Genomic DNA, 19,859 nt, shown 5'->3' on the forward strand with positions numbered 1-19,859 from the left:
ATTTCGGGCTTCGGAACGACCTTCCAGATGTAAATATAACATTATCGAATCCTTACGCAAACGCTGGGTGCAAAATCGTTAGGTCGAAAGAACCGAGATATCTCAGAACACTTATAGAAGAAGCATTTGTTTTGCTTATTCTTTTGGCTCTGGAAATTTTGTTCGTTTGTCTCGTTTACTTTTATCAAAGGAGCAACGAGAATAGTTCAAAACTTACAAATCTATTTAAATTACTACAAGTATAATTTTGTGTGTCTTTGAGATATTGAAAAATGTCTTAGAAGCTGCTGGATATATTTACAATAGAATTATTTACAAGATATTACATGACTTACAAAAATGCATTGTTTTTTTGATGTAAAGGTGCTCGATTGACAGATACTTTTGACTCGTCAGACTGCAATGTAATACAAAATTGTTAGTTTGTTCTCGGTCGAATTTTGAATCCGAAGTTCATACGAGAGTTAGAATCAGAATTTTCCCCGTGTCTTTGCGGCTCGGGGCTTCCGATAATAAACGGCTCTTCAAAAATACAAATGCCGCAACTTTTGAACGGCACGTGGGCATTTTCTTTGTATCTCCGAGCATAAGCCACGGTCGTGGAAATTGAGATCCGAACCGACACGAGTTTCATTTCGGAGAACAGAAATGCACATAACTCGGAAGAGTGCAGTTTTCTCTAATTGATATCACTTTCGGAATTTTATTAGTGTCTCTTTTTCGAAATTTAGCATAAGTTTTATTCTTTTGTTACAAAACAATATAACTCCTCAAAATTGAATTTCAAAGGCATAAAACTTGTGGCTTTTATAATCAATGGAATTTTCCATTATTCGGATTTATTCTTTTTTGCCAACGGGCTACATTATTTGAGAACTTTTCGAATTGTTCCACCAGATCTTTCCTTAAGTTTAATGAGTTAAATCGGTCTTGCACCAAAGTGAAGATTTCTTATCATTTTGGCATCAACTGGGCATAGCTTCATTGTCATTATACTTAGGATTGTGGTAAACTTTTGGCATCTCCGACTTTTAGATTTCGAAAGCGAGCGGGTCTCGAGAAACACAACAGAAAGATAACCATTTTAAATTCCCCGGCAGAAAACATACCTCTTAATCATATATGAATATCTGCGTTTTACTAACTACATAACTACATTTTACATGTTCAATGTCTGCATGAAAACTTAATTGTATAGTGGCAAGACAATGGTTTCTAGTTCCTGCATTACAGATATGGTATTCAACATCTATACAATTGCCATTATTCTTAACAATAACTACTCATAGTAACATTATCTATGGGTTTAATTGTGTGAATATACAATGTTTGACATTTTCCTCACACAGTTCACTACTGCAAAGCCTACATCTGATTGTTAACATCCTATTATAACTATTATAGATCGGTTAAAATATGAAAACAGAAGAGGAAAATAGTAAATACTGCTTCAGTGTGTGTGGTGTGTACACCAGTTTTTTCCATAGAAAAATGTTGTAAGTGTCTCATCTGATTAGCAGTAGACAGGAGAGACAGAAACAGGATTAAGATAAACCTGTTTCTCTGTTAACTGATAAGTACATTTTATTATTTAATACTGTTGTGACATCTTTTAATTAATGAAGCTAGCACATTGATATTTTCTGTCACACCTTACACCATTATATTTCATTTTAATTACTACAAAACCTCAAAATACAACGTTTTACAAGTGTGCATCGGTCACTCTTTCCTCCAAATTTTTAAAATCCTAGTTACAGTACATAAATGTAACACACTCCTCTACAACACAAAGATTTTCGTGTATTTACACGAATAAATCCATTTAAAAAAAATAAATAATGACGTCAATTTAATAATTCCCTTCGGTTCAATAATTGAACTTATGCTAATTATTAATAACGCTTAGGTATCACGTGCGGAAATATTTTGGTAAGGGGTGAACGACCCGCTCGAGGAAGATCTCAACCTTGACTTTTCTGTCTATGGCACTTCCCAAAAGGAATGTCGGGAGTTTGGCGAAATATTTAATCACACGGCGACACACAATCGCCGTTTTAAAATAGGAACGGCCACCGTTTGACATGGCCACGACGTTAACCCATTAAACCATACCCGAAATGTCAAACGTTCACCAATTTCGCGTAACAAACCAATCGTTACGGCGCGCGCGCGCAATTCCTCGAAATAATACCGCAACGCGCCTCTTACGTAAAGCCGCGTAACAAAGGATTTTCGGAGCCATTTCCGGAATCGACGTGTTTAAACAAGTGTTAAATACGAAAATAAGCGGATTAATTGATCAATTCTCGAAGAGTTTAAACGCGCGTTTTATGTATATATATATAGAAATGTGGACAGAACGGTCCTACGACTTTTCCTTCTGGAGCGCTTCCGTATGAACTTTTAACCCAATGGCCTCATCTCGCCCGCAGCGAGGAAAAAAAATCGGGACGCCTGTCACGTGACCGGCTGGATGAGTATTTGGCGGAGAAACTGGCAGAGAGGACGGACGGATTCGAATACCAGTTAATTACAATTAATTAGTGGTAAGAATGGAATTAACGGCACGGCGCCCGAATTCGTTTCCTGTTATTGCCCACGACCCAATGACCGCCACTAATCCGGGAAAATCAGTTATATATACACACAATGATGCTTTATTGCATCATTGCACGATTCGCCTTAAGTTGGTCACTCGTTACGATCGCTTTTTTGGGGGAAAATCCGTGATTTTTTTTGGCGGGGGTTATATTTACTCCGCTGCTGACGTCATCCGTGGATTATCTAAACTCTGTTAACGTTTACCTGTGTTTTATTTAGTGCGTGATATATTAATTATAAACGATAATTTGCGTAAATAAACGCGCCCGTACGCTACGTCTTTCCGATATGCAAATGAGGATATTTCCTCATTTGCATATCGAAGCGATAACAAGTCTCGTCGGGAAATGCTAAATTACGTGGTAGGATCTTCGATTTACGTCGTTTATAACGAATAATGACGTCAGAAAAGATTTATATACGGTCGAGGGCCTTAAAAAAAAAAAAAAGTTAATTTATTCGATAAAAATGGCCACGTTCGCTTAAATCCTGCTGCACCTTGTGGCTTTTATGCCCCATATTTGTATTTAAAATTTGTATTGTAATTAGGCTCCTAGGAGACGAATCTGGTGTTTTTGTGTTCAGATTCTTCCCCTTTTTTTCGGAGTACGGGCTTAAATACTTTCTCGCCCACGTTAAGTGGGCTCGTAAATTTGCAATGGAGCCTGAAGGCGCAGAAATTTTCGGGTGAAATCTGTAATGGCGCCCGATACTTACGTCATACCAACGTAATCGGCGGTAATTAATTATCCGGACGCCGGTTTCTAAAAATAATTTACCCTTTTTGCCGAGTGTCACGTGACGTGTGTGATACAGAAAGGTAAACTCGCCCTTTTTCCAGAGGTTACGTGACCTTTGGTGACCCGATTTACTGTAAGAATGCGGACCCTTGGTAGTTCTTCCCTAGTGCCTCGAAGGGACTTAACGTTTCCTTTCCTCTCTTCATTTCCTTTCAGAATTTTTTTCTTTTTTTTTAAGATTTAGGAAAGAAATTTTTGTAAATTTCTCGAACAATGGCGCGAGATTTATCGCTAAAATATTTGGCGTGGTTTTTTGGGAAGAACGTGGAGTTTAATTAGCTTTAGATCAGTAAATTGTGTTTTTTTCGGGACTGAATTAAATTGGTCGTGACTTAATTCGCGTTTCTTTCAAATTTAAGTCCAGTTTTTAATCGCTTTCTATTGTTAAATTGTTAATTCTATAACCGAATTACACACAAAATTAATTGGTTCCTGGGCTAAATTAGTCGTCAAAGGTTTATTTTCTGGCTTTTTTGGGGGCTCAGTTTAGTCGCCGAATGATAATTTCCCGGCTAAATCAATCGTTTTTTTTAATGCTAAAAAAATCTAAACGAATCAACGCTACAAATGAATTTAGTGACAGAACCAATTGTTAATTTTTCTACCAGACGAATCTGGCTAAATTAATTGGGTTCGAGCCGCATCAGAAACGTTTACAATTGTAAATCACGAAACGTTGAATAATCGAAGAGTCGAACAGTTGGCGTGTTGTTTTAATCCGGGAAAGAACACTTCATCCGTATCCACGAGTCAGTTATTTTTGTTTCTTCTAACACAAAAAACAAAAATAAATTCCATCCACGTCAAAAAAATAACCTTTCAAACGTCTGTATCAATTGGTAATTTACTAAATTAATCATCCCTTATTCCGAATTAAGCTCCTTAAAAAATCTTTTTTATGGCGTCGGACAGGCACGACCGATTCAAATTATAATTAAGATATTAAAATTTTATTTGAAGGTGATGTAGATTAAGTGTAATTAACGTTAATTTACCCTTCGGCAAATTAATTATTTTTTTCCCCCGATTCCTAGGGCTAAATTTTGTGTTTTTGAAGCCGAAAAACACTCGGTTTTGTGTCTTTTTTTTTAAGGGTTTAAATATTAAAAATGGGCTCGATTGAGGGTAAATTTGTGTTATTTTGGTCGATTTTGTAGTGTTTGGTGTTTTGTTATAGGTTACAATTAAAAATCCTTATACAGTAATGGGTATTTTTTTATTTCTAGATTAATATTTGGTGTTTTTTGAGCTAAAAACAACTCTGTTTTGTGTTTTTTTAGAGCGCTAAACGTTAAAAAAACTCACTAATTGGGGAGAAAATTCCACCGTGGGGTGATTTCTTTGTGTTGATTTTGAACTGGGATTTGCTACAATTATAATTAAAAAGGATCCAAAATCCAAATATCTAGGCAAAAATTCGGTGTTTTTCGAACCAAAAAAACTCGCTTTTGCATTCTTTTTAAAGCGTTTTTTTTGCATACAAAACCCGACTTTTTTAGACGATCGGAGGACGATTTCTGCATTGTGTTTTTTCGAGGTTCTGTTACCATTTTTCTAGACACCTACTTAACACCATTACCTAATTACGGATTCAAACAGGAATTAAGATAAGGGATTCGCATAAACGAGGGTGGAGCTCCAATAAATGCCTCGTTATTCATTCACTAAGACACTAACACGGTATACATTCCGTGTGACGTCAGTACGGGGCCCTTCCCCCCCATTTTTTAAATACTTCCACAATTACTGTTTATATCCGAATTTTGTGCGAGACGCTTCGACGTATCGAGTCTATCGACCTAATTCGTGACGTCGGCACGCTGTCGACCAATAGCGTGGAGCGAAACAACCAAAGCCAGATCCACCACGTGTTTAGCGTGGTTCCTATAAAAGCCCACCTGTCCGACTGGCTTTAGTTTTAAAACCACGTCGAGCGTTAAAGGTAAGTCTAAGAATAACACTAAGATCCACCCGTTGGTATTGTAATTAACCGAGTATCTTGTGTGTTTAGATGGATAGGCTGGTGTCATTTATGGTATTTTTGGCATACGGCGCCGTCTGTATGGCCGAAGAAGCCTTAACCTCCAGACAGAGCTCCCCCGGGCTAGCGGGCCTTTTCAATTTGGGTAGCCTGACTTCCGTGGTGTCTTCCATAGCGCCCATGTTACTGATGATGGGAATAGGGGCCCTGGTGCTCCCTCTTCTAGGAAGCGCCCTGTTCTTCAGGGAAGGGAGAACGATCAGCTTTCCTAAAATAACACCAAACCTGATGAACAAAGTGACCGACACGTTAGAAAAAGTACTTCGAGCGTTGGAAGAAGTGGACAAGAAATACTGAAGAACGCGTGTTTTATGTGTGTTTTTTGGTGAGTAAACTTTTAAATTCCAAAACAGAAAAAAAAAACACAGCAAAGTTTGAATCGTTGTTGAACTTTTACAGTCCAGTTGATTTGTTGCCGTTTATGTCAGGAAGGAACCAGCTCTACTGGTTTAACGACTCCATTTTTTTTTTATACGAATTAATATATCGGGAAGAGGTCGAGTGATTCTTCTTGTTTTTTTAGATGCTGACCCGTTAATATCGTGGAGAAGACCATTTGGACTTGATTTTCTTTTTTCTCTTGTATAAACGTCCACCAAACTAATCACCTCTACCCTTTATTAATATAATTATTTATTTATTTAATTTCATTTATTCCACCGATTTGTACATTGACCATCGTCCAATAAATGTGATTGTAACCTTTGTCTAATTTCTTTTGGGGCGTGTGTTTGTGTGTCTGTGCAATTGAAATGTTGTTATTAAATATAAAACAATGCTATATCAATTAGATCGATCGTAACCGTGATTTTTTAGAGTGAAATTCGGAAAAATTTGGGGTTCTTTTAGACGTTGTACGAGGATTAACGTGGATTTTTGGATGCGTTTAGAAAAATTTAGGGGGGTTCTTTTTACACGTCGTACGCGCTCTATGTGAGGATTAACGTGATTTTTAGATGTACAGTGAAATCCGCTTATTATGATCACTTTTAAGACTTGTAACTTTTGATAACAATAACCGGCCGATAACATTAAATAGAGTATTTAAAAATTTTCATTATTAAACTCAATTTATTACACTTCATCCCTAATCGGTATCGTTTGTCCCAAGTGTAATTATCACAATCGATAACAATATCCGAAGTTTGAGTATAATAGGCGGATTATTTAAAACTAATTTCAATTGAGCGTTTAGAACCGACTGCGATAACAATAGCCGATTAATAACGTTATCCGCGATTACAATAACCGGATTCTACCGCGTTATAAAAAGAAATCGGGGATTTTTTGTTTTTATAAGCGTGTGAAAACGCATCTCGACGTAAGTGGACGTCGTATTACGTAATAAACTAATACACCACACCACCCTTCACGCGCTACACAGTCGAACCTGCGAACGACGGCCGTGGCCGTTATAGGAGGTCGGAGCGTACTTTCGAATTTTAAAAATGGAATTTAAAACGAAAACAAGAGAAAATATAAATGATTTGTTTAGCGGGGTGAGAAGAAAATCTCGTTTGGTGTGATGGTTAAGTGCACGCGCCTTTAAGTAACGTTAGTAAACGTTGCCAGAGATTTCTAGCTTCCAGCAGTGGGAATGCGGCCACACCTCCAACATCCAACTAACTACAATTGTTAACGTTTCCCTACTGTTCCTCACTCCCTATGTACGTACGTTGTACACCTTACGATCCTCACACAAGGTTAAGGTAAGTTCAGGGGGTCAAACTTAATTCCTTTGGCACCAGGCCAACGTAGTTTCGGGGTAAAGTGGGAGAGAAGGATGGGGTGAATTAGATCGATCTCCTCGTCCATATTGAATGTGGCGAGGTTACGCTCGCACTAGTTTCTGTTACCTTAAATACGTTCTCTACTCCGATTTTATAACAGTTAAAACCGGAAAGAACCTAATTATCGTCGTCGTCTAGGATGATAGATTAATATAGAACGCGTGTTACTTCAGTAATAAACACGTAATTTGCGACCAGTTCCGGTCTTCTTAGTGTCCGTTACTTATATTATAAATATAAAAAAAACGGAAGTGACGTCAAGAAAATAAAACAACAAATATTCGAAATAAACAAAGGAACGTGCGGATTTGTATGAGTATTGTGCTAGTAAACACACGCCCACTCGGGCTCGATTCTTCCGCGCGTAACGTAGTTCGTCGGTAAAATTACGACTCGCGTAACACACAACGGAGGATAAACACTTTAAAGCTCTCAAAAGGTTTCTGTAGTGGGGGTTTGGTAGGATCGCACTTCTTTATTCGTAGGGGAGTGCCATCCTACTAAGCGAATAAGTGGAAAAATTTACATACATATTTTACGGAAAAATATACATTTTAAACTGAATTTTGCATGTTTTTAATGCCTAAAACCGATAAAAGGACTAAATATATTCTCCTTACGTGTAGAAACATCGCGCAAATAAATTAAAAGTAACGATACTCGAGATTACTTCTAATGGGATCGCGATCCACCGGTTGAAAACAACAATTCGAACTCCAACTAATAAAATATTATTTTCCTCGCTATACGTAACTTTTATATTACCTGTAATATAATATTAATTACACTAAGAAGCCGCTACTATTTTAAAATATATGAAAAGTTTATTATCCAGTAAATTAGATCAGATTTACGCCATACAAAATAACATCGAATTTGTAACCTCTCAACCTTTGTGTATCCGATGCTACTGGATAAGCGAGAATTAGATTTAAACTGCATTCTAATTAATCGATATTTACTAAAATTAACATTAAACTCTCAATTTTAAAGAAATTAAAATTTAAAAACTCATTAAAATACGTTTTCTGCCTTAAATAGAAGGGGCTTGAAATCGATGACGTCGGTGAACACGTGATTATGTTTGGTGGCTCGCGAATCCGGATTTACGCGGTAAACGAGCTGTAAAATAGGGCCTCACGTTACGAGGGACCTTGTCTTATTCACAAAAACAATTTATACATCGCCCATTATTGTTTTACGAAGGAAGGCCTCTTGTCTGAGTAGGGCCACACTACTACAGTACAGCTACCGTACACGCACGACAGTAGCATTAAAATACTGTAATTATAATTATTTTCTAGTATACACTATTAAAAATTAATTCATTTATACCGATCTTATCAATTAATTATATTAATTAACGACGCCATATTAATTTCCCTTTCTTCCACTCGTCCCATTGTTATCAGGTAGGGAAATCTTCCTTGGGAATAGGAATATAGATCCAAAATTAACCCATGTACAGCACAAGGGCATAGATTCAGGACCTTAAACTAATTTAGGATTCTCGTTCGCAGTATAATCTGCCGTTTCTTCTTCTTCTTCTTTTTTTGCATAGCTTAACATGGAAAAATCGGGAATTTGACCCGTTCGAAGATGTTATCGACTTGTTTATCGTACAGGATGTACAAAAACATTAACAATCGACTAAAAACTCTGTGTAAGAATTCGATAGGTCGCCTATTGTTTCGAGATTAGATATTTAGTCAAAAGAAATAACGAGTAGTGTAATTATTTCGTAAATTGTAGAAGAAATTAACATCGTAATGTATTGTTGCAATGGCCCACCCGCGGCGGAGTGGATAACACCACTAAACACTAGTAGTTGGTCGCGGGTTCGCACCCGACCGACGTCCCGCCGCTTGGAGTTTTCCGGAATTTCTTCGCGTGTCTAACATCCAGTTAGGGACCATTTTCCCATAGAAATTTCTTCCGGAAGGCACCCCCCCCCTTGGCATGTCACTCGTGTATTCAAACCAAGCTTTCTAATTTAATGGCGAGGTGAAACGCGATCTTAAATTTAAGATCTAGGATTGTTGCGTCATACGTTAATCGACAATACTTTTCTTAGATTTGAATGTAATTTAATAGAAACGCACCGTTACATTAAAGTGTGGTCCCGTTGCAGATGCCGCGCCACTACGTACCGAAAACAACGCGTGGAAGATGGTCCAAAGAAGCCATGGCAGAGGCAGTGAAGAGCGTCAAAGAAGGCAAACTTTCGCTGAGGAGGTCGGCGGAATTGTACAACGTGCCAATTTCCAGTTTGCAAAGGAGAACATCGGCTCCAGAAGGAATGGAGATCGGCAGCACGGGGAGGAAAACCGTTTTGCCCCCCGACGTAGAAGCGGCTCTGACGGAACGATTGGTTCATTTGTCTAAACGAGGTTTCCGCCTGACGCCGAAGATGATCCGACAATACACTTACAAATTTGTGGTGGATCATAATTTTAGGCACAGCTTCAACGAGAAAAAGCAAATGGCGGGAGAGGATTGGTTTCAGCTCTTCGTCAAAAGAAACCCTCGGATATCAGACAGATTATCTAACGATAGAGCGTCGTGCGGTAAAATGAAAACCAAAGCTCAGCAGTTCTATAACGATTTGAAGAGTCTGGTGGAGGAATTCGACTTGCGGGATCGTCCCGAGTGCATCTACAATCAAGACGAAATTGTCCTACCCCTCAACTATAAACAAAAGGGTAAGAAAGAAGTAGAGAGCGGAGAAAAGGCCACGATCATCGGCTGCGTAAACGCTCTAGGATCTTACATTCCTCCGTTTATAGTCTTCAAGGGGGTCAGGAAACGGCTGGAATTTTCTAACAATCTGCCCTCCGGATCGGAAGTGCGCCTGACCAAACGCGGATGGATCAACGAAGAGGTATTTCTCGAATGGATAGAGCATTTTAACAAGTACAGAACACCCGGAAAGGTCGTACTCATTCTGGACGGACAGCAGTGTTTATCCACTCTCATGTGCGTGGAAATGTGCGAGAAAAACGACATCGAACTATTGTTCTTGCCTCTGTACACCTCTCGAGCGCTCCAACCCATCGAAGTGTCTTTCTTAAACCCTTTCAAAAGTAATTATAACCATTTTGCAGCGCGTTGGCTCAATTGCCATCGCGACAAAACCATTTCTAAGTTGACCTTCGGTGGTATATTCGAACAAGCTTGGAACGAATCCGCAACTGTGGAAAATGCAATCAAAGGATTCGAAGCAACGGGCATCTATCCCTACAACCCCGAAGCATTTTCGTCTTTAGCCTTTATCCTCCCGGAACCGGTGCCACTTCAATTATCCACTTTCTCTACGGACGCGCTAGTTATGCCCTCTACTAGCACGGAGTACATATTACCCTGTCCGCTTGAGGAAACTAACCACAGTTCGGATGCAGAAGACACGCGAAAGGAACCATCTGTAGACTCTTTGAGTCCTATTGCAGAAAAGAAGCATCTTGCAGAAGTTTTAAATAGGAAAAGAACTGGATCCAAAGTGGATCCATGGAGAAAAGATGTATCGAAATCAAAAAGGGGAAGAGAAACACGAGAGAAAGCCTGTCACAATGTGTGTTTGGACAGTAGATGCTCCGAAGTGGAGAACTGTTTGCAGTGTCACGTTTGTCTAGAATGGTATCACGAGTGTTCCGAGTATTGAAAGAATTCTGTTCGGACTATTGTAATGAAATGATTTTTTAAAATAAAGTATTTTTAAGGGGGCTAATAACAAAATAGCACTTTTGTAATCGAGGATCCACGCTGTTGAACCGGGATGGTTCAAATACATGCTTTGAACTATGCTGGTTCAACATCACGAATCCCTCGATTCCTCCCGTATTTACTACACGTGGCATTGTTAACGACTTTACTGTATTAAAATTCGATATAACGATCAACTCGCAAGGTCCGTAGTTACTTGAAATGATTATCTGGTTTATTTGTTCTAAGGGATTTAACCTCGTGTTCAAGAACGTGGGAATAAACTTGGTTGGGACAGATTTTACCCTAGATGGCCTCCAAATTTCGATTTAACGTATGGCCCCGGATAGCACATCGCGCTTTCGCCGTTCAGTTCTCGATCAGAATACTTGATAAAAATCTGTACCGTATAAGACCCGGGTTCGAATCTCACTTTTAAATATAAATAAAGACCCGACCGGATCTAGGAAGAGATAAAACGTCACAATTTGTGTAAAAAGATGCGTTAAGGAACCCTCCCGAGCCTCGGGTCGCTCGATAGGAGGTCGGACCTCCTTACCTCTGCACCGAGGGTGCTGCTAGTTAAAAATATTTTAACAATTCTTCTGTTTGAAACGTAAAAGAATCTTTGCCGTACACTTTTCTGTACAGCAGCACAATTAAAGGGGTGGATTTCGAGAGGTCAACCCGGTTTAGTGCAGCAGTAACGTTGGCATGATTTACATGTTGAACGGTCTTCGCAAATTACAAAGGGATGCTCTGGAGGACCCGTTACGTCGCTCGGGATTTCAAAATGGCTACCGTCAGATCGAATCTGATTTATTTAAGTGTATTGGTTTGACAACCGAAAGATCTCCCGTTGGTAAAAGCTATATGCACTTTAGAAAGTGTTGGGTGTAGAAAACCACGAGGGTGATGCACGAGGATATCTTTTTTGGATAAATTGACAAGAAATTCGCATCTAAATCGATTTTCTAATCAGTAAAGGTAAGGATTTCCGATTTTTTAAATTTGAAATGAATTTTATTTATTTAATTATCGCTGAAACTTCTGGTATTATTTTACTTTCTTAATCTTATGTTTTCAATCGCTGTCCAATCCGTACGAATTAAAAATTAATTAATTCACCGATCGTATCAATTAATTATTTTAATTTTCGACACCGACGCCGTATTAATTTCCCTTTCTTCCACTCCTCCCATTGTTACGAAGTAGGAAATCATCTTTGGGAATAGGAATGTCAAGAAACTGTGTACGAGGACACCCGTTTACATTGTAATCTGCCGTTTATTTATTTATTTATTTTCTAGATAAAGGTAGAAAAATGGGGAAGATAATCGAACTTTGACCCTCCCGATGACGCTCCAAACATGTCATTGACTTATCTCTTTTACTGGGTCCTCAAAAATCGACAAAAAAAATTTTGAAAAATTGCATAAAAGTTCGACAGTTGTTGGAAGAGTATAGACACTAACTTATAAGAAATTAACGCATTGTGCAGCGATGCCGCACGTTTTTCACTCGTCATCTTTGTCATATTGATTGCAGTCAGCTAAAAATTGGTATCAGATGATGTTAAATGTTAATTTTATTCCAGAATTGTTACTCTCAATCAGGGGCGGACTGGCCATGCGGAAAATGTGGAAAATTCCACACGGGCCGTATACAATTTGGGCCGTTTTTCTAAATACGTACATAATATACCGTTTTGTTCGGTTTTATTTTTTAAAAATTCATTTATTTTTTTTCGTTAAGTAAGATCAATTTCAATTTTTAGGTGTAATATAGATATATGTGTAGGCCTTTATCGTTTTACCCGGCCCTACCAGAGGCCGAAGTTAAATTAGTCCAGCCGACCCGAGTCCAACACTACATTGGCCGACTCGGCCCAAACAAAGCATCCTAGGAGAAAAATAATCAAAACAGAAAGTTGGTCATTTGTTTACGTTGCTAGAAACTATTCACCACCCTTATGAATCTTTGGAAGCACGAGTTACTGGTTTTTCACCCAGCCACCAAAACGTTGATTGTAATCATAACAGATTTAATGGCCAATTATATCATTTCCTTTATTTTAGATAAGTAAAAATGTTATTCAATAATAAATTCTCTATATTCCAAACGATTTAATTAAAAATAATCTATTTTTTAGGTTCGGCTAACTAATTTTTAGTTTGCCATTCACCCACAATGGCGTTGATTGTAGATGGGCAACCTGCGGCGTCGAACATAATATTACAAAACAATATAACGCTATATAAAATAAAAATTTAAAATACTGACATCTAGTCGTTTGTAATCGCACTAAATACCAAGAGCCCGCTTCGTACATATATTCGACGCATCTAGAGTTGGTCTTTGGGTTGGTTAGTTTTTGCGTCTTTAAGGGATGATAGAATTGTGTACAAATGCACATATACTTTCGTAGACTGTCCATACGCGCTCGACCCCTTTTCAAGACTAAGTGAAGTCCAAGGGAGTATACGTATGTACTGTACAGTACATTCGTAAACGATTCTATCATCCTTTAACTAAAGACGCAAAAATAGACCAACCCGAGGGCCAACCCTAATTGAAAAGACTATTTGGTATTTTAACCCGACTTCGCTGGACACTTCATATAGAGCTGTAAAGTTAAAGAATAAAGATTCGATTCCATCCTCTTACTGCAAAACTTGCAAAAAATTGTCCTATTTGTTGTTATAATATATTATTCGCATATAACGTGTTAAATGGTGCTTATTCTACACTTGGTCAAGCATACAAATATTTACTATCTATGTCTGTAACACAAGTGTCCTGTGAACGGAGCTTTTCTACGTTAAAATTCATTAAGATCAAGTATCTCGCAAGAAAATCTAGAAGCTTTCGTGTTAATGTCGACGGAGAAGGATATTTTAAATGAAATAGATTCTGACGATGTCATTAGTATTATTTCTCGACAAAGCAAACTTCTAAATAAAAAATTAATGTTCTAGACTTGTGCTTATTGCAATTTTTGTCGATGTTGTATTTTGAATATATTTAAATATAAATAGAAAAAAGTCATTTTTTTTTTATTTATGGGCTGGGCCGGTAATGATTTTTTCCACACAGAAATTTTAAGGCCAGTCCGCCCCTGCTCTCAATAACATATTACAAGTTTCATACTTTAACTGACAATACAGTCTAATTTAATAGAAACGTACTGATGCTGTGTTACATTAAAGTGTGGTTCCGTTGCAGATGCCACGTCGCTGCGTACCCAAAACGACGCGTGGAAGATAGTCCAAAGAAGCTATGACAGGAGACGATGATGATCCCAGAGCGAGAGGATCACGAATCAAGAAAGAGCGAGAGGATAATGAGTCAGGAGCGAGATGACGATGATCTGTGAGCGAGAGGATCACGAATAAAGAGCAAGAGGATCACGAATCAAGAGCGAGAGGATAATGAGTCAGGAGCGAGATGAAGATGATCTGTGAGCGAGAGGATCACGAATCAAGAGCGAGAGGATAATGAGTCAGGAGCGAGATGAAGATGATCTGTGAGCGAGAGGATCACGAATAAAGAGCAAGAGGATCACGAATCAAGAGCGAGAGGATAATGAGTCAGGAGCGAGATGAAGATGATCTGTGAGCGAGAGGATCACGAATAAAGAGCAAGAGGATCACGAATCAAGAGCGAGAGGATAATGAGTCAGGAGCGAGATGAAGATGATCTGTGAGCGAGAGGATCACGAATAAAGAGCAAGAGGATCACGAATCAAGAGCGAGAGGATAATGAGTCAGGAGCGAGATGAAGATGATCTGTGAGCGAGAGGATCACGAATAAAGAGCAAGAGGATCACGAATCAAGAGCGAGAGGATAATGAGTCAGGAGCGAGATGAAGATGATCTGTGAGCGAGAGGATCACGAATAAAGAGCAAGAGGATCACGAATCAAGAGCGAGAGGATAATGAGTCAGGAGCGAGATGACGATGATCTGTGAGCGAGAGGATCACGAATAAAGAGCAAGAGGATCACGAATCAAGAGCGAGAGGATAATGAGTCAGGAGCGAGATGAAGATGATCTGTGAGCGAGAGGATCACGAATCAAGAGCGAGAGGATAATGAGTCAGGAGCGAGATGAAGATGATCTGTGAGCGAGAGGATCACGAATAAAGAGCAAGAGGATCACGAATCAAGAGCGAGAGGATAATGAGTCAGGAGCGAGATGAAGATGATCTGTGAGCGAGAGGATCACGAATAAAGAGCAAGAGGATCACGAATCAAGAGCGAGAGGATAATGAGTCAGGAGCGAGATGAAGATGATCTGTGAGCGAGAGGATCACGAATCAAGAGCGAGAGGATAATGAGTCAGGAGCGAGATGAAGATGATCTGTGAGCGAGAGGATCACGAATAAAGAGCAAGAGGATCACGAATCAAGAGCGAGAGGATAATGAGTCAGGAGCGAGATGAAGATGATCTGTGAGCGAGAGGATCACGAATAAAGAGCAAGAGGATCACGAATGCAAGATGCAGGAGCGAGATGAAGATGATCTGTGAGCGAGAGGATCACGAATAAAGAGCAAGAGGATCACGAATCAAGAGCGAGAGGATAATGAGTCAGGAGCGAGATGAAGATGATCTGTGAGCGAGAGGATCACGAATAAAGAGCAAGAGGATCACGAATCAAGAGCGAGAGGATAATGAGTCAGGAGCGAGATGAAGATGATCTGTGAGCGAGAGGATCACGAATAAAGAGCAAGAGGATCACGAATCAAGAGCGAGAGGATAATGAGTCAGGAGCGAGATGACGATGATCTGTGAGCGAGAGGATCACGAATAAAGAGCAAGAGGATCACGAATCAAGAGCGAGAGGATAATGAGTCAGGAGCGAGATGAAGATGATCTGTGAGCGAGAGGATCACGAATCAAGAGCGAGAGGATAATGAGTCAGGAGCGAGATGAAGATGATCTGTGAGCGAGAGGATCACGAATAAAGAGCAAGAGGATCACGAATCAAGAGCGAGAGGATAATGAGTCAGGAGCGAGATGAAGATGATCTGTGAGCGAGAGGATCACGAATAAAGAGCAAGAGGATCACGAATCAAGAGCGAGAGGATAATGAGTCAGGAGCGAGATGACGATGATCTGTGAGCGAGAGGATCATGAATCAAGAAAGAGCGAGAGGATAATGAGTCAGGAGCGAGAGGTTGTTGCCACTTTACGTAGAAGCTACTTCCAGGAAATGGTTGTTTATCTTAACGAGAGGGCATTATTCCATCGCGACTCAAGCAGTCTCGCGATCGATATTTTGCGATAAGAGATTATATTTCGGGGATTTCTATTTTAAAAAAGGGCATGGTTAATTAAGCTGTAAAAAAGCAGAAGAAAGCGAAAAAACAGCAAAAACGTAATCGTTGAATTTATTATCCACAACGCTGTGCCCGAAACTTATACAATATCTAATTTTAGCTATCGGTATAAGGCTTCTTACCTTTTTTGTGTATAGCCATCGAAAATTCCACCGAATAACACGAAAAGAGATTTAGTACGCTCATCCGACGTGCCTTTCTATCGCGCGCTTAAACGTCACACACCCACTTCTACCGGAAAAATGGACCTCACGTGAAAATCAAAATACGCGCGACTCGTAACCTTGCGACCTTGAGAAATAACTTTCGTCCTTTAAAACCCTTTCTCAAATTTATTTATTTATTTTTTTAAATTGCTTAAGTTTTTTCCCCCACTTTATTTCCAAGTCCTCCACGTTAAATCGAAGTTTTCTCGATCGGATGATTCGATTTAACGTTTGACATAACACAATGCCATTCGTTACAGGAGCAGAATCGAAAACGGTGGTAAAATTCGGCCTATTGCGTAAAGGAACCGTATTCGAATCTCGCTCTTAAATATATCGATAATGGAACAGAATCGAGTCATTCGAAACAATGGACTCGGGTGGGTAGAAATTGTCTGCGTATCATCTCGACCCCCCCCCAAGCTACGGACCTGGTCTAGAGGTTTTCGCACACAGACAATAATAATACGTTTAGTGTTAAGTGGAATACGAACCGAACTACTCCACTCTGGGATAATGCCTGCAAGCAATGGTAACCAGTGACAATAGTAGAAGGAAACTAAAGAAATAACACGAGATTCTAGTGTGTGGACCGGATCTAGGAAGAGATTCGGGTGATAAAACGTCACTTTTTGACTAAAAATTAAGGAACCCTCCCGCGCCTCGGGTCGCTCTCGACGGGAGGTCCGGACCTCCTTACCTCAGCACCGAGGATGCTGCTAGTTAAGAATACTTTTTCAAAATTCTTCTTAAAATTCTCCAAGAAAACTTGCTTAAAAAACAAAATGGCTAACCGTATTTTTACGTCATTTCTTCCACCAGTCACGCGACAATAAAGTTAATTGAAGAATCTTCGAGGGCGCGACGATCGCCCGACGAATCGGCGTCGTTTACACTTACTTCGTAACCAATTAAAACAAACGATAGATATTTAAATTTTTTTTCTTTAATTAATTGGAGGCATTAAGTTGATTTCCTGAATTACCAGTTAAGAGACTCGTACCAAATTCTAGAATAAATAAATAATGTATTTGATAACTCTATAATTACATGAAAGTGCATTAAATCTGTATAAAAATTAATTAATTGTGTTTAAAAATCACTTCATCTTCGAAGACGATAGAGAAATTCGTACTGACCTTTAACAAATGACCTCGAAGAGGGGTGGAAATCGAAGCGTTACCCAAATATCAGGTTTTTTTAAAGCTGGTTCCTGAAAATTCTAAGAAGAATATAGAAGATAAATTCGAATTATCCCACCAAATTTCGCCACTCGGACGGGTACCGCCGGGCTCGACCACGCTACTTCACTTGTACACTTTTGTGTACGGCAGCACAATTAAAGGGGGTCGATTTCGAATTAATAAAATGGAGGTGAGCCTTCGGGAGGTCAACCCAGTTCCGGGTAGGCTATATATAATGTTAGCAAGATTTACAAAAACTTCAAAAGCGCGTAAGGATGATGATGAGCGGTACTCAAAAATTACAAAGGATGATCCGGATGATGATCGTAAGCATCTTACTAACAACCCATTGTGCCGCCAGAGATGATAATACAGACACCGAAATGGCCACCTCTAGAATGGGTTTAAACTTGTTGAGTTTCATGGGCGCACTCGTTATGCCCATTGTTTTTATTATGGGACTCGGCCGTTACGCTACATCCGTACCCAAAATGTTCTGTTCGCTTTTTAATACCTTGGGTATACCCAACACTATGGGATGTACGAGAGATAATCGATACCTCTTGGATCATTTAATGAGAAATTTACACCTAGCCATGGACCGATTTTCTAATCAGTAGAGGTAAGTTCTTTTTTGAGTGCTAGATACCCATTATTTACGTAATTGAAGCCATGTTAATTGTATTTTTTCCCGTTTAGAGCGTCAGAAAACCAAGTTTTTAGAAGAAAAGAAGTGTCTTGCAACTTTCTAGTCCGAGAAAACAGCCAAAAGTTTTAAATATAACAACATTTCAACCTTTTTTTACTCGCCTATCCCCGAGTTTACCCGGCGATCCTTCTGGGCACCCCCTAATGGTGTCCGTACTACCAGTTGAGAACTACCGATATATTTTATTGTATTATTTTAATTTATCGATAATAAAGTTTCAATAATGTAAAACACGTATTTAAATTTCTACTGGTATTAAACAGAATTAACGTAAACTTGTGTAACGTTCATCAGTATGCGGTTCGTATCCGACACGGCATAAAACTAATCAAACCACTTTAAAACCAGTTGGAATTGTTTATAAATAAGATAATTTAATTTTTTAAGAAGAAAAAGCTTTTCCTCGTTAACTCGAACCTGTTAACCAATGGCGACCGCTTTTATCGGTTAAATTAATCGTGGCATCCCTCCTCGGGGAACCAGAAAAAAGAAAAAATGAGGCGTAACCCAAAGCAATGCAGGTTAAGATGTTATTCCTTTAATTCTAGGAAAACCACCAGGAAAAATACGATTAAAGGGCTCTTAAATTACACCCGTGCCCACAAAGTTCATCGGTTTATCTATCAGGGGGCAGTTTGGTAGATGGGGTGGCAGCCTCTGGTGCTTTCATCACCCATCGACAATTCGAAGAATCCAACTGGTAGAAACCCAGTCACATAGAACCCCCCGGGGGTAGTCCGAGTTCTTGTTCCGGGAGTATACTTATATAAAATGTAGTTTGGGGGGACGTAAACACCTTTAACAACTCGTCGACGGTCGTGTTAAGGTTGCCTCCTCCATCGATAGAAGATGAGGTGGTGCGCCGTGTCGATTTTTCTGCTGTTGACTCTTTGCTCCGCCGAAAATAACGAACAGGGCACCGAAGTTGCCAGTTTCAGATTAGGTACCGCCGTGTTGACTGCCTTGGGTGCCATCTTCTTTCCCATGATCATGACCTTGGGTTTGGGTAGATTCGTCGGAGAGCTTCCCAATCAGATATGCAAAATGATGACCAACATCGGACTCGTTCAGCCCTCGGGATGTGGCAAATTTCATTTCCTATTGAATAACTTCTTGAGAACGTTTCACATGGCCATGGAGAGGTTCGATAATTTATAGACCAGGTAAGGCGAAGATTCTTTTATACCTGTGTAATTTGAAGTAATTCGTAGCCTTATCAATGGCTAAATTAGGCTTTTTAGCTCGATACTAACGGCAGGATAAGACCTAAATACCATTCGCGTGTGGTATTTTATCGTATCGGATAGCTGTGTTTGCAAATATTAAATTTGTTTGGTTAATAATCGTTCGTAAGGATCAATATATAGATTATAATCCTTCATAAAGGCCAATGTGTAAGTAAAGTCGAGTTAAATTTACATTAATACATAACTTGATCTTAGTCAAGATTTGTTTGCAATGTATTGTAATTTACAATAGCTTTACA

At 39.2% G+C, this 19,859-nt stretch overlaps 1 protein-coding gene and 1 long non-coding RNA gene across 2 annotated transcripts; both read left to right on the top strand.

Annotated features, from left to right (window-relative positions):
• Positions 1-4,901: 4,901 nt before the first annotated feature.
• Positions 4,902-6,152, top strand: LOC136976397 (uncharacterized). Its single transcript, XR_010880925.1, has 2 exons — positions 4,902-5,770; positions 5,845-6,152. It is a non-coding gene; the product is annotated as an uncharacterized lncRNA (long non-coding RNA).
• An 886-nt stretch (positions 6,153-7,038) lies between these two features.
• On the top strand, positions 7,039-10,948 carry LOC136976402 (uncharacterized). The gene is made up of 2 exons (XM_067271668.1): positions 7,039-7,154; positions 9,367-10,948. Exon 2 carries the CDS (start codon positions 9,367-9,369, stop codon positions 10,891-10,893), a length of 1,527 nt encoding a protein of 508 aa, XP_067127769.1. The 5' UTR covers positions 7,039-7,154; the 3' UTR covers positions 10,894-10,948.
• Positions 10,949-19,859: the final 8,911 nt, after the last annotated feature.

The sequence above is a fragment of the Centruroides vittatus genome, unplaced genomic scaffold (genome assembly GCF_030686945.1).
Source record: "Centruroides vittatus isolate TY-2023 unplaced genomic scaffold, ASM3068694v2 contig_1112, whole genome shotgun sequence".
NCBI lineage: Eukaryota > Metazoa > Arthropoda > Arachnida > Scorpiones > Buthidae > Centruroides > Centruroides vittatus.

Coding starts and splice junctions, on each gene's coding strand:
- LOC136976402 (XM_067271668.1), top strand. CDS start 9,367: ATGCCGCGCCACTACGTACCGAAAACAACGCGTGGAAGATGGTCCAAA.